Below are 20,678 nucleotides of genomic sequence, written 5' to 3'. Positions count from 1 at the left end.
CTCGCCGTGGCCGGCGCTGTACAGAGAGCTGCTATAGGGGAACTAGTCCCACTTGTAAAAACAGGAAACCCACCCCAAACTTCACCCGCCTCTTGCTTCTTGTCCAGCCTGGATGCCCTGGGATCCCATAACCGCTTCGAAGCCTACCGGAAGAGGGAAGAGCCCAGTGCGGACTAACTCTAGACTCCCCATTCCAGCAGCTTCCGAAAGGACAAGGACGAGGGCACTCAAACCTCCCTGTTTGCTGGTAGAACCCCGAAACCACGCGACCAGTCTTTCGGAACTTCGAGAAGCTGCCTGCATCTGTGAAATGGGTGCGGCTTTGGACGCTGGAAGATAGGAAGGGTCAGGACACGGGGTCCGGTGGCAAGGTGAGGCATCCCAGCCCTAGCTCAAGATTCTCTTCCTCAATCCCCTCCATCTTAGGCTGGGTGTCCACAGTTACCCGCCTGCCTTCGGAGCCCCATTTGTTTCAGGGAGGAGTTTAAGGTGGGCCTGCCGTTGGGAGCAAACGGATCTGGGATGGGGCACTCAAGTGGGCCTCCCAGACTACTTCAGATTCTTTCCTTTAAATATGCCCTTCTCCCTGATCCGGATATTTATGCGCCCAGGCTGCCTCACAGTCCACTCGGTGGACTGGAAGCTGTGCCCCTCAATGGAGGTTTTTGGACCCCTGTTCTCCACGGCCATAGTGGAAATGCTAATTTCCAGGTGTCGGAGTAGGGGACTAGAGCGGAGGAAGCCCCTTGCATTTCTGGACATTTGCTCCCACCCACGAGTGACACTCACAGTTATTTTGATGGACATGGGTGAAAGATGGTCACAAGAGGCCCTCACAAGTGGGCTCAGACCTCCAACTCAAAGAAACTCCTAACCCATCTCTGATTGGGCAAACTTGTCTGGGAGGAAGGTTACAGAGGGGGGTAATGCTGACCCCCCAAAGGCTGCAGCCAGACCAGGCTCCTGTCCTGTGCGGGCCTGACCACCCATACCACAAGGCCTCTTGGCCAGAGGACATTAACACAGAGAGAGGCACTACGGAGAAAGAAAAAGACCTATGTATCCCAAAGAGGCCCAAGAATTGAGAATCACCCTGGCTAAACAACACTGTAATTTAGGGAAAAAAAAACTCACCAAGCCTTATCATGAGGAAATAGAATAAACGTGAGGAAATTGAAAAGCGAGGCCAGTTCCGAGGTAAGGGCTTCTCGGCCAGCAAAAGGCCAATCTTTCTATCTCAAGGAAGATGGCATTTAATCGGCCTTTTACTGGAGAAAATGGAAGCATTTTGGGAAAACACCCACAGAAGACACCCAAAGCGTTAGAGCCACTCTAGCCCTTTTCTGGACTAACAAATAAATCCTCAGGCACCCAGATTCACATCAGTAGGGCTTGGAGGCTGAAGCGCTAGCTGTGTCCTAGACTCCCTCTCCTTCCTCAAGCCCAACCAGCACAGTCAATTGCAGTCCGGTTCCAACGAAATAACACAAACACCCTAATCATCAGTGTGGTATCCAAGCCCCTCCACCCCAGGGAGTCAGTGGGGTGATGCAGGTGGGGCTGCTATAAGCACAGTGGGCAGCTGCTTACAGGTCAGCCTCCAGGAGCCCAGCCTGGAGAAGACATCCAGATAGAGGGAGCAAAGAGGGAAATTGAGAGGAGAGGGTGAGGCCGGGAGATAAGAGGAATATACAACACTGAGAGAGGAGGGAAGGGAAGAGAAACCTAGACACAGAGGAAATGAGAGTCAGAAACAGAGAGGAAGAGGGAAGACAGGATACAGCAAGGGAAGATAGAGTCAGGGAAACTAAACTCAAAAGAGCACGAACTATTTAGAGACACACAAAGCAGTGAAGGAAAGAAATAAAAACAGAGCAACACAGGGAACAAGATGAACAAATAGGAAATAGATCACCGCAGAGAAAGAAACGTGAAGACCAGAAATGAAAGCTTCTGAAGACCAAAAAGGAGAATGTTGAAAATTATCAAGGAGCGGGAGGAAACGTTGAGAGTGTAATTCTTGGAAGTGCCCCTGGCTAGGGATCCCATGATTCTGAAACTTTTGCGCCAAGGTAAAGCTGGGCGAGCCCGGGTCACGCCTCTTTCACACCTGGCCTAGTGGCTCTGGGCATTCTAAGCTACACGCCCCGTTCTGTCCATCCACGCATCGTCAGCTGCAGTGACGTCACGTGACGTCACGATCCACCTGAGATCCCAGGCCAACCCCCAGGAGACGCGGGCATCTGAGGGCTGTGCAGTGCACTTATTCCCCAGACGCTCTGTGTTCGGAGACCCAGGACGCCCCGGGTTCTGCCGCACGGCCCTCGCACAGTCACAGACAAGCTCCCATAGCCAGGTCCAGTGGGTCGGGCCCAGGGCCTCATTGAGGCCTCGCTGGAAAAAGGGAGCATAGAGCGGGTTAGAGTTGTGTGTGTCGGGCGCAGGAGAGTGGCTCCACATTCTGAGAAGCTCGAGATCCTGACCTAGTGATGGCCTAAAGAGCCGCCCAGACGGGAGCCTTTCTCTCCCAGATCTCCGCGGCGCTGGCTCTCCACTTCTGGGCCTAGAACACCCTTCCCAAATCCACGCCACCCCGCGGCTCCCAGACTGCAGCCGAGGACTACGCACTGACCTGCACCGCGGATCCTCCGCGGGACCCCGGGCCGGGGTTCGAGTTGAAGCGAGTACCAGGAAGCTTGGAGAAGTGGGCACGCCCAGCGCAGCGCCGCTCGGCCTCCACCGGCGTAGGGGTGGGGCGCAGGGCAGGGGTTCACCGAGCATTATTGGAACGAAAACGAAATAAAAGCGGCGTTAAGTGAAATAGCTAACTTTTTTATTAAATAAAACGACTTAAATAAAAGGAACGGAAAAGGAGAGGAGTGTACCCAGCCTAAATTCAGGGTACTCCAGCCCCTGGCGCTTCCCCCAACCGCCTGGTCGACCGACCCTCCTCCAGCGGCCCCCGCGGGGAAGCAGCTGGCCGGATTCTAAAGAAAAAAGCCAAAACTTTTATTATTTACACGTTTGGGCAAAAGTACAAAGTATAATACAGGCGCCCGGCCCGGGGGGTGCGGGCGAAGGGCGGAGAAACGTAAGGCGCTTTCTTTGTCAGGCCCAGGCCTGGGGCGGGACGGGGCGCGGGACGGGGGCTCGGATTGTGCAGCCGCGCGGAGCCCGGGCCCAGCCCCCATCCGTGGCCGGCTGGGATGCAGCCGCGCCCCGGGGCCCGCTAGAGCTCGGCGGCCCCTTCCCCTCTCGGCCTCGGTTCCCCCCAGCCCGGCTGGGGCCCGAGGCGCCTCGCCAGGTGGGGGCGACGATCCTCGGCGACAGTGCGCGCTGGTGGCTCACACCAGAGAGGTGACGGCGGGGACCTTGGAGCTATCCTCCTCCCAGGGCTGCAGATTCTGCAGAGCAAAGAGCGACGAGTTGTGCAGACAGAGCGGGTCAGGCTGGATGGAGTCGTTGAGGCTCTTTTGGAAGGCGTCGTGTTGCAGCTGCAGCATGAGCCGGCTCGCCTGCTGCCGCTCCGCCTCCCGCTCCTCCGCCGTCTGCCGCCTGCACCGGGGGAGGGAGAGGGACAGCACCGTCATGCACGCGGCACCGCGGGGCCGCCGGCGGGGGCCCAGCCCTCCCAGGAGCCGAGAGGCCAGCCGGGAGCCTCGGAGCGCGAAGCCCGTCTGCCTCCCGGCCGGCGCCGTCTGCCCCGGGCCCGTGCGACCATGGAGTAGGTTGGGATTGTTTGTTTTTGTTGTGAGCAGGGCGGTCGCCCGGAGGGCACTCTGCTCGCCGCCCACCTGCACGCCGGGTATTGTGGCTTCGCCAACAACAGCAAAAAAAGATTGTTATCTTTTGCCGTATAACAAGAGCAGAGCGTATGTGCAACCGCCAGGGCCCCGCGGGCAGCAGGGCCACTGGGGTCCGCGGTGGGCAGGCTGCCTCTGCACCACCTCGCGTCGTCCCTGACACGATCATCGCATCTACTTCTCCCAGGCCCCGTCTCGAACCCCGCTTCCACGGATCGCTTCGTCGTTTACGGGTTGGGTCGAAACAAGCTCCGTGTGAAACCGCGCTGGAGTTGGGACGGAGAGCTAGGGAGCGAACCCGGGCCCGACGCCGATGGTGGGAAATTTGAGAGGAAGAGCCCCGAGCAAAAGCTGAGGGGGCCGTGGGAAAGGATCGGGGTAGGGTGGAGGCAGGGGGGCTGGTGAGAAGAAACCGAGCGAGTGCAGAAAGAATGAGACGGGATGAAACAGCCAGAGAGTTAGAGGTTCAAGAGCGACTCAGGGGTGGGAATGGAGGAGACGCTCAGGACTGAAGAAGGGAGATACAGTTGGGAAGGAAAGGGGGGACTTGGACGCAGGGAGGGAGACTAGAGGGGTAGCACTGGAGTGGGGGAGTGCGATGCTGCGGTGCGGGGAGAAGTGAAGGGCGGGTGTTAGGTGACAGGGCCGGGCCTCTCTCACCGCCACTTGGTCCTCCGATTTTGGAACCAGGTCTTGACCTGCGCGTCCGTCATTTTGAGGGACTTAGCGAGCGCCGCCCTCTCGGCCGAAGCCAGGTACTTCTGGCGGTGGAAGCGCTTTTCCAGCTCGCATATCTGCACCCGAGAAAAGGATGTGCGCGGCTTCTTACGCTTGGGCGGTGTCCGATTCTGGTAGGGGTGGCCGATGCGCCGGGTCACCGTGAAGGGCGTGAGCGCCGCCGCCGCTGCGGAGACACAGTAGGCTCCCTGCAGCCCAAACCGGCTCCATTGCCGTTCGGGCCCCAGGCGGACCCTGTGACGCCCCGTGGGGCGCAGAGTGCTTGGCTATTTCATTGGTCCCGCGCGACCCCAGCGGCACCAAAGATGTCTGGGAGATGCGCTCCCCTGTCCCTTGGGCACAGGTGTATTTCGCCCAAACTCCGCTACCTCCCCATCCACCCCCACCCACCACACACGGTTTCCCGGACCCCTGGGCGCTAGGGCCTCTGCCGCTCTAGGATCTTGGGAATCGTTTCGGAGAATGGGGCACTTAGGGCGAGGCGCCCCTGGCCAGTAGGGGCTGAGGCCCGGCGCCAGTTCACCCTCCTTGCTCACCTGTGAAACGGTCTTTCACGAAGCGGCGGCTGCTTTCCATCCAGGGGAAATTGAGGCCACCTAAGCTGGAAACCGTGGGCACGGAGGGCATGGCGGGCAGCGCGCTAGGCAGAGGCGGCGGCACGGCCCCGGGCAGCGGCCTGTGCGCTGGCACCCGGATCACGCCGGCGGGAGCCAGGCTCAGGTTGACACTGTAAGATCCCGCGTCCTCGAAGGGCGCGCCGAGGCCGGCAAAAGAGGCGGGCAGAGACGGGTACGTGGCGCCCGGACGGCCCCCGGGGGGCCCTCCCAGGTAGCTGGCGCCGTCGGGGCCCCGCGGGGCTGGTGCGCTGTCCTGGTCCGGGCTGTTGAGGATCTGGTCGATGCCGAAGCTGATGGGCTCATGCGGGTGCGGGGTCTGCGCGCTGGCGGGCGCCTCCATCCTGGGCGGGCGGAAGGGCTGGGCTGGGCTGGGCGGGGAGGCGGCAGGGTCCCCGTTACGGCGCGGCCATGGAGCGCCCGGCGCCTCTCGTCGCACTGAAACTTTGCCAAGAGTGCGCGGGCCCGACAGGCTCTGTGTCATCTTTCTTGAACCGAACCTGGAGTTTCCGCTGCTAATTCCTCTCCCGCCGCAGCCATTGGCTGCGATCAACAAGCCTCTCTCCTCCCATTGGCTCCCGGCTTTCAATAAAGGCCTAATTCATGGAAATAGGAGCTTAGGGACTGTTCCAAGGTGACATCATTTTAACAAACGAACAATAGGTCAAATTTATTAGCCGGGATAATGGGCGGCGGATATTAGCGCCCGAACCGCAGCCTCCCAAACCCGAAATCTAACGAAGCCGCAATTAGCAGACGCTCCCCGCTCCTCCCAGGCCCGGGTCGCTTCCCGGCCGCCGCGCGGGGCCGACAGGACGCTCGGCTTGCGAAATTGTCCCTTGCTGAGGGTTTTTTCGATTTCTACCAATTTTTTTTCATCTGAGCAAAAATCAAACCTTATGAATTCTTTCGATTACAGTGGAGTTGGAACCCTGAACGATCCTGAGGAATCTGTGGAAGCGTCTTGGACACTCGCCGCGAGAGCAACGAAAGGGGCGTACCTTGGGGCGCAAGCCCTGTGCTCCCTGCGCGCGGGGTGAGGGGAGCTTCGTAGCGCGCTCTGCGCTCGCCTGGACTCTGACCCGCGTGGGGAGAATTCGCCCCTACCCGGGCTTCGGCCACTTTGAAGACACTCCCTGACTTGCTCCCGGCTGACTGAGTCGTGACTCGCAGGTGCCCACGCGTGGCGGGTCCGGCTGGGCTAAGGACTCGGGGTCTCCAGGATGGGTGCCGGGAGCCGGCCTTTCGAATTCGTTGCATAATGTACCGGCTTGTGGTCGTGCTTGGGGACCGACCCATGCTCGGCAGATGTGAGCAAGGAGCACACAGAGTGTTTCCTAGGAGCAAGGGAGTGGACAGCTCTAATTTAGAACTAATAGCGGGTTTCTTTGGGCAACCAGAGCTGCTCCAGTCCAGCCTGGGCGCTGTGAAGGCTCCTCCTCGCCCCCCACCCTGGGTCTGTCCAGGTGGGCCTAGGAGCCTGGTGGATGTCTGAGTGCAGGGCACTCACCCTCGGAGGCGCCTGTCTAAGTTGTGTCCCTTGGGGGACATAGAGAATCATTTGATTGCTGTGATTTTGAAACTTGAAACTCATTAGGCGCAAACTGGCTACTGCACCCTGGCCAGGCTTCTTGTTTGCGGAACTGGTCACAGTTGGGATGTGCAGGGCAGCCAGAGTGTATTTGCACTGAAGCGGGCACTGCCTTGCTTAGTGCTCTTGTGCAGGTAACTCTGGATCTTCAGGGTTTGGTTTTCGTATTTGTAAAATGGGCAACATGTACTGTGGGGTTGTGGGGAGTCTGAGAGATCTACTGAGAGAGTGCAGAGCATGGGGCCTGGCACCCAGCTGGCACCCAGCTCTGCTGCCCTTCTCGCCCTAGCATGGTAGCTGATGTATTATTAGCCTTAAGATTCTTGTTTGTTTGCAGTTTTGTTTTCTTTGCAGAGGCTCAGAATCTTGCAGGGAGAAAAGGGTGAATTGGCCTATAGGGTGGGGCAGTCTCAGAAGACCAGAAAGGGCAGGAGAATAATCTGTCTCCAGTCCCAATGGAAAGGCCTCATGGTTTGCTACTTAAAAGTTTGGGTTCCTGAGTTTGGTCACAGTCACTGAGTGTCCTTGGGCCAGCATCTGGGGAGAAGAAGGCTGCTAGGCTGTGGGGAGGGAGAAGAGCAGCGAGTCTGGGGCAGGCCCTCCTTTTTTGGGGGAGGAGGGTGGAACTTCAGATAGAGCCTGTGCCACTGCTGGCTCTGGGGGCCTCCTGCTTCTAATTCAGGCTCTGCCACTGGTTGTCTGGGGGCTCTTGGGCTCCTCATTGCTCCTTCTGGAGCCTCATTTTCCTTCTTTATAAAACAGAAAGGGTAATAGCTACCCCCAGAGTGGCTGTGAGAAGTAAATGAGACAAGGTCTGTGAGAAACCGGTGGTTATATAATAATAACTTTACAGAACTCAGTAGCATAACCAAGAGTTGAGCACTTGGTGCGTGTGTATGTCTGTGCATGCATGCGGGTGTTGGGGGGGGGTACTTCTTGCTCACAATAGCCCACTGAAGAAAGGGCCATTATTGACCCCCATTTGTAGGTGAGGAGGGAGCTGGGGCTCAGAGTGTTACTGAGATTCATCCCCCTGCTCATAAAGTGCTCTTTCCTTCCCTTCCTGCCACAGCCCAGAATTCCAGACCTGTCCTTGCCACTATCCAGCTCTGTTAATTTGGGTGGGTGTGTGGGCATGAGTTAGAGGATGTGGGTGCTGTGGCTGACCTGGCTCCTAGGGATGGTGTATGGCCCAGGGCTTCATAATTGTAGCCCCACCTCTACTACCAGCTTGGGCTCAAGGAATATTCAGCTTCTTTGTGCCTCGGTTTCCTCATCTAACAAAGTGACGGTGCCAATGAGAGCATCTGGGTGAAGGCATTGGGTACAATACTTGGCAGGCATCCAGACTCCATCTCACAGTGTGGAACTGGCTGCCTAAAATCCAGGTCTACTGGTCTCCCAGCAGTAAGTTCTTTGGGTCCCTGATCACAGACCTTCTTTCTCTCTTAGTCCAGACAGAACTGAGCTGCCAAGCAAGCTCAGTAAGGGACGAGTGCCTGGGCCAGGTAGTAAACCTGGGTCAGAGGTTCTCAAAGTGTGTTCCTGAAGCAGCAGCATGGCATCACCTGGGAATTTGTTAGAAATGCAGTTCTTGGGCCCCAACCCAGTCCCACAGAATCAGAAACTCAGGGTAGGACTCAGTAAGCTGTGTTTAATAAGCCTTCCAGGTGATTCTGATGCTGGCTCAAATCTGGAAGACAGTGCTTGGATCCCCGTCCATCCCTTGCAAGCTTTCCAGTGTGTTGTGAAAAAGGTTCTTTCATTAATGAAACTTTTTTTTTTTAAGATTTGTTTATGCATACAAGAACAGGCCAGATGTGGTGGTGGGGTTGAGAGGATTCATCAGAGACAGAGTGGGGAGCAGAACAGCCAATCTACTGAAGTACAGTGCTGGAGAGGAGCAGCGGGCAGGTCAGGAGAGATCTGCAATGTGGGTCACCTCCCTGGCCAGGGATCAAACTTGTGCTGCAGTGACTTCATAGTGCTGCCCTTTAACCCATTGCACCTCCAGGGAGGGCCTTATTACCTGAAACTCTCATGTGCATCAGGGCTGACGTCCTTTGTACCTTCTACTCAGTGTTCTGCACCTCTCCTTTCTCTTGATCACAGTTGGTGAAGTTTTATTTATTGGATTGGTTCTAAGATAAGACTTGTATTTCACGGCCCTCTTTTGTATGTCATTTTTTTAAAAAATAAAGAGTGATTTATTTATGCATATAAGAACTGGGGTGTGGGCCAGAGATGTGGTGGGTGAGAGGATTCACCAGAGACAGAGTGGGGAGTAGAACTGGCTGATCCAGTGAAATACACTGCTGAGGGGAGCAGCAGAGACTGGAGAGGTCTGCTGCACCATGTGGGCCAACTCCCTGGCAGGGGATCGAACTCATGCTGCAATAGCTCGATAGCATTTTCTTTAAGCACCACCAGGGAGGCCCTATGTCATTTCTTATGGGAATTTTTGTTCTATTTTTATTAATTTACTTCTTTGTTGAGGCAAAAACAGTTTACATTCTTGTTGATTTTTTCAGTTTTATTTTTAAATGAACACATTCAAGGGCACACCATTTTCTCTGAATACTGTTTGGCCAAATAGACTTTGATATGCATTGGTGCTCCTGAGACTATAATACTTTGATGTCTTTTTATTGGCCACCCACTGAACAATGACAGAGGCAGATACACCCACCCAGAATAGAAACTGAGAATTCTAAGAATGGGGAATCAGGGGCTTGGACTCCTCAGTCCAGAAAGACTTCCAAGATGTAGCGTATTCTATATGCACCCCTCCATCCCCCCAAAAAGCCAGGAGAAGGGGTAGAGCTGGTGGAGGCCTGGCTGTAGATGGCGGGGGGGGGTGGGGGGGGGAGGCTCTGAGGAGAGGCAGGGATTCCCTGCTGTCCTTGTGCAGGAGGCTCCTATATTCAGGCTCACTCTGCTGTTACCTTCCTGTGTGATTGGGCCTCACTTCCCTTATCTGTGAAATGGGGTAGAAGTTGTATTACATGTGGGCCAGTAATCCTATCTGAAAGATTGGCGGCAATACAATGGCCAACTTCCTTAGAGAAAGACTCACAGGCATAATTTGCCACAAACACCAGGCTACAGGCTGTTCACTCACCCTTGCCCACATCTTGATTCTCGAATCTTAACTAGAAATCTCCAGGGTCCTTTCCTAGCCTCAGGATGGAAGGTTCTAAAGACCTGCCTGGAATTTATTCACCCCAAATTTACTGAGTAAATTCAAGTTTTCTATATTGTGCCTCAGTTTCCTCATCTGACAGTGGGAGTGATGCAACCTGAACTCTTTAGCACTTCTTCCTCAGGACAAGACCTTCCCCTGGTGGCTGGAAAGGGTCTGGCTTTGGCAGGCAGGAAAAACCCACCTGGAGCTGGCACCACAAGCACCCTCCCGTCCCTCTGGGTCCTGACTTGCCTTGGGGAAATGATGCCTCTGACCCAGGGGCATGCAGCGGGAAGGCCTGGCTGGGACTGAATCTAGGACTGGACATTACCCAGTTCTTCCCTTTCCCTATTTTCCCCATGTCTACTCTGTGACCCCGTAGTGAGGATTCTAGGTCACAGCAGTGTTGTATTGGGAGGGATTGGGTGAAGGAACTCAGAGCCCTGGGGTGGGGGAGGAGTGCTGGCCATGGAGGGTCACTGCCGTCTCCCCCACTGGCCCCCAGTGCTGCCAGGGCAGAACGGTGTTGTCAGCATTTGACTCCATGGCCCAGGGCTGGGCACAGGGCCTGCCTCCCTGGAGGGTGATCATCCATTAAGCTGAAGAGCAGCCCACAGCAAGGTCAGCTGAGGGCACAGGGAGAAGGGGCAGAAGAGCATCCAGAAATACGGGGTGCTCAGGGCAGCCCTCCGGCCCCAGCTCCTCCTGCAGATGCTGCCTCCAGTAGCACCAGGTCACTGCCCTCTGGCCCAGTCACTCGCCACCCGTTTATTTTCATGGCTGCCCTTGGTGGCTTTCAGAACCCATCTCATTTCTCCTGCCTACCAGCTCTGAAAGTGGAGGTTTTGTCTCATTTACGGCTTTATGACAGGTGAATGAATGAGTGAACGAATGATTTTCAGGATCCGTGTACTGTGTCAGACCCAGGCCTCACCAGCCTGGCAGCAGCCTGGGGAAGTGGCCCCTGGGGTGGGGGTGGGCCCCTGGGGTGGGGGTGGGGTGGGCTGGAACTGTTAAGACAGGAAGGGAGAAGGGAGAAGCAGAGGTTCCTTTCTCCCTGGGGGGGGGGGGGCAGTGGCTGGCGGCAGATGCAGAGGGCAGCAGTGTGCTGATGGGGGTGCATGCAGGGAGGGGGGCAGTGCATGTGGGAGCCCAGGGCCAGCATAGGTGGTGGCCTCCTCAGGGGCCTCCTGACCCCGTCCCACACCTTCTTTCCTTCTGCCCATTTTTCCCATTTTGTGTTCTACAACTTTCCTTTCTTCCTGACAGATTCCTCTACTAAATTTGACTTCGTTTCAACACTTTTGTTGGGCAAATTACATTAAGATGGATGTTGCAGGTACCCTTTATGGTTTATTTATCGTGATACTGTTTGTATCTCACGCTTATAAATAACTTATGTTATAGCTTTTGTTTGTGGAAATGTAACTTACATATTTTATTACGCTTTCTGTAAACCTCAAAAAGAATCTTGTCAAGGAAGCGCTCTTATCAGCAATCCAAACTATGGGACGTAAAAACCGACACTAACATTATTTTTTAATATGCCAAGGAGGCAGGTTACTCTCGCTGTAGTTTGAAAGGTTTGCTGTCATCGTAAACTTGCACCTCAATAAAACATTAAAAAGTCTCAAGAATGATTTTATAAAGTTCAGGGAGGAGGATGAATCGGTGGCAGAACCCACAGACACAGCAAGCAAGAAGCCCAGACATTGGACTGGGCTTTCTTTGGGTGTTCCTAGCCCCACGGGGGATCCCCAAGGGTCTCATCGCCACCTTCCCTGTCCTGGCCCCCAAACCCGTTATGAAGTCTCTGGTGTAGGATGAGACTGACCTGATTTTGAAATCTGGCTTGTCCACTTTTTAGCTATACGACCTCGGGTCTGTTTTTCAGTCTCAGTTTTATCATCTCTAAAATGGGGTAATTAATAAACAACATTCTTATTGGAAGTTTTGAATGTGGTAGCAATTTGCTATTCTTGGTGAGTGCTCACTCAGCGACAGTGGTTCGAATTATTTAATGGTCATCTTGAAACCCACTTTGCTTTTCCACTCTGCCCTGCTCTCCTCTTCAGTGCTTCCTCCTCGCCTTAGGAGCCTTGTCTTCTCAGATGCTGTTTCCTACCCCCACCCCCAGCCTGCTGGGCTAGTCTCTGTTGAGATAAGTCACCCCCCTGCCCAGAGCCAGCCCTTTCACTTCCCGATTTCTCTCTCCAAACCTAGCCTGGCCTTTGTTCTCAAGCTCCGCTGTTGATAGTTAAACTAATTTAATGGCTATCACCCAGGCCCGTTTGCCTGGGGCCTCCAGGGCCACAACTCAGAGACATTTTCTAGGTTGTCAGGGCCCCATAGGAGTTGGGGGCCAGGCAGGCTCTTCTGAGCTCAGGTCACCACCCATCATGCCAGGATCTTGAGCTCCCTCACTCCCTTCCTTGCCCAGCTCAGAAAAGCCTGATTGGCAAGCACAGAAAAGAGGAACATAGGCAGATTGCAGGCTTCTCAGGCTCAGGTTCTGAGGCCAGTGTAGAAACGTAGTGCTGTTTTCCTGAACTTCAGCGGAAGCAGTTGATCCGTATTCGCTGGCTGGTGATGTGTCAGCACACAAGGATCCCACCTGGAGGATGAGCTGTGCTGGCCTGGTCCAGTCCTCACTCCAGGCTGCCCCGTGGAACTGCCCCACTATCTCGTTCCTGTTGCTTAGTGTGTGTTGGATACACTGAGATTTGATTAGAATATTTAATGGGGCCATGAGTTTCTCTGGTGTGGCCTCTGCAGACCTGGGTGTGCCCTTGAATGCTGTTTTCAAGTTTTGACTGTCCCTCCAGAGACCTCCCACATTGCCTCCAGGTTGTCCCCAGGACCCCCCACTACCCTGACCACTGCAGACTCTAGGAGAGGGGGGATGCACAGGTTACGCAGGGTTGGGGGGTGAATGTTCAGTCTAACATGCTCTTTAAACACCTTGCAACCCCACTCCCTTCCCCTTCCTCAGAAGGGGATCTAGACCTCCAACGAAAGTCAGGGATCCTTTCCTAGTTTCTCCAGAGACACCCAACCTCTCTACAAAGGCCATATGGGTTGTGGGCAGGTGGCCCTGACAGGGGCCCTAGGAACCCTACCTACCTCTGGTGCTGTTGCCCTCATGTAATCCGCCCCTGGGGTGCTTGCTACCCCTTTGAGATAGACTTCTAGGAGCTGGTGATTTCCAGACTGCTGCTTGAACACAGGTCCCGTGCTTTGGCTTGCTCTGATGAAGCAAGATGCCCTTTGTGCGGAGGCCTGCCTGGCAAGGCACAGGCTCTCACCCTTCCACCCACGGGAGGCGGACTCTTACTGATGACCCCAAGTGAGCTGAGGCTGATCCTCCCCTTGTCCAGCCTTGCGATGAGGGCAGACCTGGCCAGCAGCCTGGAGCAGAAGCCTGCCTATGGGTTTCTTTTATCTGGGAACTGTGGCATAATCCATGTTGTTCTAAGCCATTGTACGTTGGGTAAATTATGTAGCCATGAATTTCTGGAAATGGAGGTAAATAGTAACTACTTTCAACCCACCATCTCAAAAGTCTTCCATGTGAGAGAGAGTCCAGGAATTCCTCTGAAGTGAGACAGATCTGAGCTCAAGTCCTGCCTGTGTGATCTGTGCCAGCCACTCTCCACCTGTGAGACTGTTTCCCTACCTGAAAAGTAGGAATGCCACTCTCTCTACCCTGTACCCTCCCAGGGCTGTGTGAGGACTAAGGGAGATGTCACCTGGGCCCTGGGCAAGGCTGGTGGGAGCTGAACACCATAGGTTACTATTTGGTAACATGCTTTCCCCTGACTTCCTGGGTTCACACATTTTGAGATAAACCTGGGTGACCCTCCTTTATGTCACAAACCTGTTGCAAAACACAACTATCAAGAAAGGTTTCAGCAAACATAAGCCTGAGAAACATGATTATAATGGCAGCCATTGAGTCTACTCTTCCATGGTCAGGAGTATCTTTCATGTCCTCACAGAAATAAAGACACAATCCTTATTGCAAGCCTGAACCATGAAGACAGAGAAGGAAGACATGAAAGCCACTGCCAGTGGCCACCTCCAGTGAACAGTCTCGTGATGTCGATCACAGACTGTGACGCCTCCTTTGCGTCCTGCGTTTGGATTATTTGTAGTACCAATGAGTAACGTGTTTTTGTGGAAGGATGGAACTGTACCATTCCTCATCCTCAAGCTCTTTAGCACCTAGTATTGTCTTGGGTGGCCCAAGAAGGCAGAGGCTTCAAATATGCATTTTAATTAGACACTTGCTGCCTCTCTTAACATGGAGGCAGAAGGCCTGGGTGCCAGCACCACTCAGAACTTGCTGGGGCTGCCTGATGCCTTCTGAAGAACTATCTCTGCAGGCAGTAATTGCACTGCTTAATTCTTCTAGACTGAACCACTTCAGATTTATGCCAGTGAAAAGCAAACGTTGTTTGTAAGTCATTTAATTGTGTTACTGTCTCTCAACTTTATCAGATGCTGCTGCGGCAGAGAGGACTGTGTGTAGTCCCGTGGGATGCTGAGGAGAGCTCCCAGGCTCGTGCGGAGTGCCCACAGCTCAGCATCCCCCAGGCTGCCTCTCCCAGACCAACAGCAAGCTACTAATTTAACGGGTTCAGAAGGTATTTGTCTCAACCCAGGACCCATGTAAAAACTGTCTCGCCCACAAATTCACAACCTTGATTGCAGCATTAACTAGGACACACCTAGGTGCAAACCTGGTTTATTATGTTCTTTGGTTAAACATTGTTTCTACACCCTTTCAGAGCATTATAAGAACAAAGATAATGATACTTTATAGAAAGGCTGAAAACACATCTTTTGCTTTTCCAGAGCAAAGACCGAATTTACACTGTGCACTATTATAAATTCTTACATTAGGCCAGACTTATAAAAAGGTAGGGTTTTTGCTGTTGTTGTTTGTTTTGAAAAATAAATTCCCTAGAGTTATCCCACATCTCTGCCTGGGACCCAGACCCGCAAGTGTCTCTTAATAAAGGCTGCTCAGCACATGGTCCGAGTGGGGTCAGCTCATCATGTCCAGACTGCACAGGTCGGTGCTGCCATCACAGCGCAGGGCCTCTGCCACATCTCTTCTGAAGACGGATAGGTTCTGAGTGAACCTGTAAAGAGAAGACAGGGTCGAGGGCAGTGTCAAGACCCAGGCTATATGAACCTTTGGATGATAAAGCCGGTGTGGAGTTCAGGACCCTGGAGAGGTCCTAGATGCTGGCTGAACTTTTTTCCACTGTCAGTGTCATTACTTTCTGTCATCAGCATCCGCTCCCTGTTACCTCCTTATGGAAGCAAAGGTTACCGACAAATACATACTTTAAGCACTTTGAAGGATGTATTTTGTGGTTCTACTATTCAGAAGTTTTTTTAAATGTCAAATTATACCAATGTGGTGAGGAATATAAAGAAAATAACTGCAGTTTATGTGCGGGCACTGGGCTGAGTTTACTTATCCATTCATTAATCATCAGTAGTCTTTTCCAAGCTAGGTATTTCTATCTTCAATTTATGGATGAGGGAGTTGATGTTTAAAAAGAGGGACACTAGGTTAGGCTGAGTTCAGATCCGGGCCCCATTACTGCTCAGTTGGATGATCCTGGTGAATCCTTAACCTCTTATTTTGGTGCCTAATAAGAGTAGCTACCTCATGGGATTATGGGAAGTAAATTTATTGAGTGACTTGAGATAGTACCTTTAAATGTTCTACATGGCACCTGGTGCATGGAAACCATCCTTACTGGCTTGTGCTCACCTTAAATGCAGAGAGCTGTCTGTCACCACTTTTTCAGAGCCACTCAGGAGGTGGTCATCACAAAGCCTTAGGGGAAGAAATTCTCCCCCTGAGGCACCTAGGATCTCCCCATTCATTAAGTGTCTTCTTTTGCTTGGAAATTGCCACTTTCAGCCTGACAGGGCCTTGGCATGGAATACGCAGTCAACCAACTTGACTGTGTGTCTTTCAAAAACTTAACTTGGTGACTCCACAAGACTGATCTAGGTTGACGGATGATTTGCATTGCAGGTGGCACAGCATTCCAATTTTACCACTTTTATAAAAGAATGCTGTGGGCAAATTTCCCCCTGAAAACACTTCCTGTACCTGTCATTCATAATTGTCTTTCTCCTTCACTGGAAGCTCCATGAGGGTGAAAAACCTTAAACAATCCATCACTAGTATTTCCCAATGCCTTGCAGAGAGCAGATGCTCAATAAAATTTTGTGACCTGAATGAACAAATGAATGAGTTCAAACACAGTTGATAAGTTTGGGTTCTTGTCTCTTGGATCTCCCTGGCAAGTGCCACTCTTGTTAAGAGTGCCTCTTACTAAGGCAGAGGAAGGAGCTACTATCAGCTGGCATATATCCCAGGTACCACGCCATACAGCATTTTGATATTTAAACTGATCACAACTAATTTTCATCATTTTATGGTCAAAAAAGTAAGGCTTGGAGAACTTGCTACACAGCTTAGAAAGAGCGGGGATACAATTTACACTGGACTCCTTTGACCCCAAAGTCTCTACTTGTTCAAATGTCAAGAAGGCTTTCTTCAGCCTTCAGATTGTAGCTTTTCTTTTTTTGACTTTTCAGTCATTTATTTTTTTATGTCTCTCCTGTTGGGTTATAAATTGCTAAGTGGCAAAGGCTGCATCTTGTTAATCTCTGCAGCCCTGTACAGAGCGTAGCATGATGCTTGGAAGAAAGCAAATCCCCAGCTATTCACTGGAGGGAATGAAACTGGGTCTGGTACCACCAGCTGTAAACAGGAAGCTCATACCACCGAGGGAGCCACATTCAGTGTGCTCTGGTTCCATTGCACACATCTGGAAACCCACTGTACCCCACCCCTCCGCCTCCTCACCCTGAACCCCTTCCCCCCCAGAGATGCCAAGATGACGGGGCACTGCTCACCTGTCTCTGTTCTTGATGGAGAGGTTCTGCTCCACTCCTTCCATCAGGTTCCTGAAGCACTGGTCAAGCGCCTCTTGCTTTGGGGGCGGCTGGCTGTTAATCAGACTTGCCCTCAGTTCACTGAAATACTGTAGGGAGACAGAATTAACATCAGAGTTGTAATTTCAAACCTGGGTCTGTACAGAGCTCAGGGGTTGGGCCAGCTCTATCTATCTGCTCAGGACTATATGTTAACTCTCAGGTGCTTTTGTCCAGTGGCCACTTCTAATTCTAAGTCTTTAGAGAAAACCAAAGTAACATACATTCCTAGGTATACACTGTATTACTGTTTCTCATGAAAATTTCTTGCTATGATTATCCTATCGTCATCATACAACTTGGAGTCTTCTCCTCTGTGGGGGAATGAGCACATGAAAGTCTTTCTGACTGTCATCTCCACTAACCACAGAAAGACAGAGTGGAAGGCTTCATGGGCGGAGGGGAAGAGTTAATGAAAAATGACTGGGCAGCACTTTGGCTGACCGAAGGCAAGTTCAGGGACCTCCCTCAGGCTTCACCATCCTCCATGGCTTTAGTGAACTACTCCTCAAACAACTCCAACTGTTGTTCTATATCCTTGTCTTCCTGGGTTAGGATGGGTCTGTTCTGCCGGGAGAGGGGAGATACAACGGGGCTTGCTTAGTACTGAGAGAGATTTCTGGCCCTATGAAAAATAGCTGTCCCACCTGGTCACAAAGAACCACAGTCTCTTTCTGCTGGGCCCATGGGCTTTTATACATATTCAAGCTCTTCCACTAAACACAGCTCCTAATCACTGGCAACAGCCTAATTTTAGCACAAAGACAACATTTTGCTAGTCATGTGTTCATCCTTCCAAGCATAAACAGCATGATATTTAATTTCCATCATACATTAAAACAGCTCACATCAAAAACACACATAATTAATATGTAGTCAGTCTAATACTTAAATACGATATATCAGAGGCATTACGCTTAAACCACAATGTCTTCCTGAACAAGATTGGGAATGCACAAAACTACTTATTTTTCCCTTTTATAATGATGCAGTGACTCACACCAAATAGAAAATTATTAGTTTTTCATCTCAAACCATGAAATATTGCCTCCATCAGTAAAGTATAATATTGTGATGTCATAAGCTTTTTCTAAACACTGAATTTGCCCTTATTCCCTCTCAATCATTTTAAAAGAACTGCTCTCTTTTATAGAGCTTGGATTTAAATCACAATAACACCGCGGGAAGATGAATGACAGTGCTATTGAATGTGGCTAAAATTGGATACTTCAGCACAGGTGAATGATGAGACAGCTCTTCTCTTTTTGATATATTTTCTTCTTCTATTAGTTTCCTTCCAAGGCTGGGATTTCAGTTTGAATTTTAATGTATGCGGCTGCCTCTAATCTCACTGTCTTTTTCCCCAGTACTATCTTATTGTATAGACAATTCATTCTCTGGAGCAGTAATGCACTGTTCCTACCGACTGCTGGGGAGACAGGGTGGGTTCCAGAGGAAGCAGGACGCTTGCTCAGCGGCGGCCAGCCATGGCGCGCATGCGCTTTAGCACTGGCGACCTGCCCCCGTGTGCACGTTCTGAGGGGCTGCTGCCACCTGAACCCGGGTATGGAAGGAGGCTGAGCAAGGAGTGAGAAGGGCAGTTGCTCAGGATTTCCCTGTTCTGGGGGACGGGAGTGAGCAAGCCCAGTGCCTGGGGCTCTGATTCTAGAAAAGCTAGAGTTGAGGCCTCTGCTTCACTGAAGACGAGCTGCCGCCATGGGGAAGGGCCTGCTGGGGATCACAGCCTTGCTCTGAGTCCTCAAAGTCCCACACCAGGTTCAGCTGGCTCTGCTCCTCTGTCCTTCCCAAGGCTACGTAGCTTGGGCAGGTACATTACCTGGCCCGTTCTCCCTTCTGTCGGGGACGGCCTCTCGGACCTTCCTGAGATAACACTCACCTTCTCGTTGAGCAGGATGAGCCCCAAGAGAGGCCTGGAGACTGACCACTGGTTCCGACAGTCTTCAAAGACGATGGTGTTCATGAGGACAGACATCATCTAGGAGACAGAGAGTCAAGCCAAGACAATGAGGCCTTGGTTCGGAGCTCCACCCGCCCCCCTCACCAGGGTTTCTGTGTGCTTGCCTGTCACCCCTACATTTTGCCATGAGTCACAAGGACTCCTCCTGGACAAACAGCTTTGACTTGGGAAGCTTATCATGCTGCCTGCAGGGCCTCTTGGCCAAGCCTTCAGCTCCCTGGGTAAGACTTTATGGGCAGAAGTCAGGGGCTGCAGGATCAACAGGGTCAGTCCTGCTTCTCAGCCTGGTTTGTGTTCCTCTCTGCTAGGACACTAGGCAAAAGCCCGGCTCATCTTTCTGCTTTTCATTCTACCGAAGAGGTTGGTGAAGTGTTATGGGGGATTGAGGGGGGAGGTAGGAGGGCAGGGGGCAACATCTCTCTGGCCCCTTTTGGAGAGAAGGAATGGGACTGGTTCCATGGGCCTTGGTGTCTCCTATTTCCCGCTGGCTCAGGTCGTTAAAGATACCTCATTTATTCATTCTTCATTCCCTCCCTCCCTCCCGCCTATGTGTATGTACTCATCCATTCTCTTAAATTCAAAGGCTGCAGAACATCTGGGGAGGGAAGAGAACTCAGGCCTCTACCACAGACTCCCCCTTGGGGACCTAGCCTTTTCCTAGGGGATACCTCCCAACAGTGGTGTGAAGCACTTTGGGCATGTGGCAGAGGGAAGGATGCCTCTGGGCTCTGGGTCCTCAGGGGAGATGCCACAGAGTAGGTTATATTTGGAGTTCACCATACATGTATTCTGAACAGAGAAAGTAGCCAAAAAAAAAAAAAAAATTGTCATGAGCACAGTGGAGTCTGCAAAGGTAAGGAACTCATGTGGCAGGAGAGGAGAGGCACCAGGCTGAAGACCATGCTGAGGAGTCTGGATTTCATCCCAGTAAGCTGGAAGCAGTGATGGGCTGCAGCAAAGGTGAGCTGCGCTCAGATTTGTACTGAAGACGAAAGGCCCCTCTGGGGACATGTTGAGTGTGTACTGTGTAGGTAACAGTGAAGGAGGGAGGCCAGGGACAAGCCTGCTGTGGTGGTCAAGGGAAGAGGTGGTGAAGCAAGTTTTGTCACATATGGAACTGCTTCTTGGACTCTATGCCTCCTACCTCTAGTCCTGTTTCCACAGCTCCAGAACAACCTTCCCCAAAGAAGGGAAGGAGAAATGGCAATTATGTGGCAAAGGCTACCACTCACACACCCCTGACTGGGTGTTGGTGACCTGGCTGGTTTTGGAACACATTTGATTTTGTTATCTGGCACTTCTTGCAAATCCAATTTACTCTGTGATCTTAGGCAACTTACTGAACCCCTCTCACTGTGTCTCAGTTTCATTAGCTATAAAGAGGTAATAATAAGCCAGCACAACGAAGCTCTGAGAATCAAATGAGATGGTGCATATAAAAAGTGTTGCAAAGAGTAAAAAATGCTATAAACATTTAAGGTATGTAATACCAAAGTAATGAGCTTCTTTGTAGCTCTAAACATCTGTCATCCTATACATCATCATCATCATCAAAACACTTAGGCTTGTTGCAAGTGAAATCTGCTAATTCCATATTTACTGTATGTCCAGTCCCTCTGGAGAGAGGCCAGGTCTTAGGTCTGGCATGTTGAAATCATTTGCAGATCACATGTTTCCATGTCCGACCTAACAAGCCACCCACAGTCATAAAGCCACAAATTAAATTGACAAGCAAAACTAA

General features: G+C 52.0%; 2 protein-coding genes and 1 long non-coding RNA gene across 8 annotated transcripts in view; 1 reads left to right on the top strand and 2 right to left on the bottom strand.

The window, feature by feature from the left end:
- Nucleotides 1-2,816: 2,816 nt before the first annotated feature.
- On the bottom strand, nucleotides 2,817-5,670 carry TLX3 (T-cell leukemia homeobox 3). The gene is made up of 3 exons (XM_004679209.2): nucleotides 5,078-5,670; nucleotides 4,464-4,707; nucleotides 2,817-3,555 (listed from the first exon to the last, which is right to left on the bottom strand). The coding sequence occupies exons 1-3, from the start codon at nucleotides 5,637-5,639 to the stop codon at nucleotides 3,345-3,347; spliced, it is 1,017 nt and encodes a 338-aa protein (XP_004679266.2). The 5' UTR covers nucleotides 5,640-5,670; the 3' UTR covers nucleotides 2,817-3,344.
- Nucleotides 5,671-5,803: 133 nt separating this feature from the next.
- LOC105853395 lies at nucleotides 5,804-19,761 on the top strand. 3 transcript variants are annotated; one of them, XR_001145241.1, is made up of 5 exons: nucleotides 5,804-6,328; nucleotides 11,200-11,269; nucleotides 14,431-14,576; nucleotides 18,113-18,197; nucleotides 18,872-19,761. It is a non-coding gene; the product is annotated as an uncharacterized LOC105853395 (long non-coding RNA). The 3 variants fall into 3 exon arrangements; XR_001145242.1 differs by lacking the exon at nucleotides 5,804-6,328 and adding an exon at nucleotides 6,346-6,418; XR_001145243.1 differs by lacking the exon at nucleotides 5,804-6,328 and adding an exon at nucleotides 6,463-6,880.
- The window catches only part of RANBP17 (RAN binding protein 17), a 307,270-nt gene continuing 300,456 nt past the window's right edge, over nucleotides 13,865-20,678 (bottom strand). For 3 of the 4 annotated variants that reach the window (XM_012722309.1, XM_012722312.1, XM_012722310.1), the window contains 3 exons: nucleotides 18,857-18,955; nucleotides 16,882-17,009; nucleotides 14,668-15,077 (listed from right to left, as the gene is read on the bottom strand). In XM_012722309.1, coding sequence (XP_012577763.1) covers nucleotides 14,981-15,077; nucleotides 16,882-17,009; nucleotides 18,857-18,955 — 324 coding nt within the window. In that variant the 3' untranslated portion in view covers nucleotides 14,668-14,980. Of the gene's footprint in view, nucleotides 15,078-16,881; nucleotides 17,010-18,856; nucleotides 18,956-20,678 lie in introns of all 4 variants that reach the window. The other variant, XM_012722311.1, reaches the window with a different exon arrangement.

The sequence above is a fragment of the Condylura cristata genome, unplaced genomic scaffold, assembly GCF_000260355.1.
Source record: "Condylura cristata isolate star-nosed mole 26May11 unplaced genomic scaffold, ConCri1.0 scaffold00008, whole genome shotgun sequence".
NCBI lineage: Eukaryota > Metazoa > Chordata > Mammalia > Eulipotyphla > Talpidae > Condylura > Condylura cristata.
The sequence above is the reverse complement of the archived record's forward strand: the minus strand, read 5'-3'. Positions and strand labels throughout refer to the sequence as shown.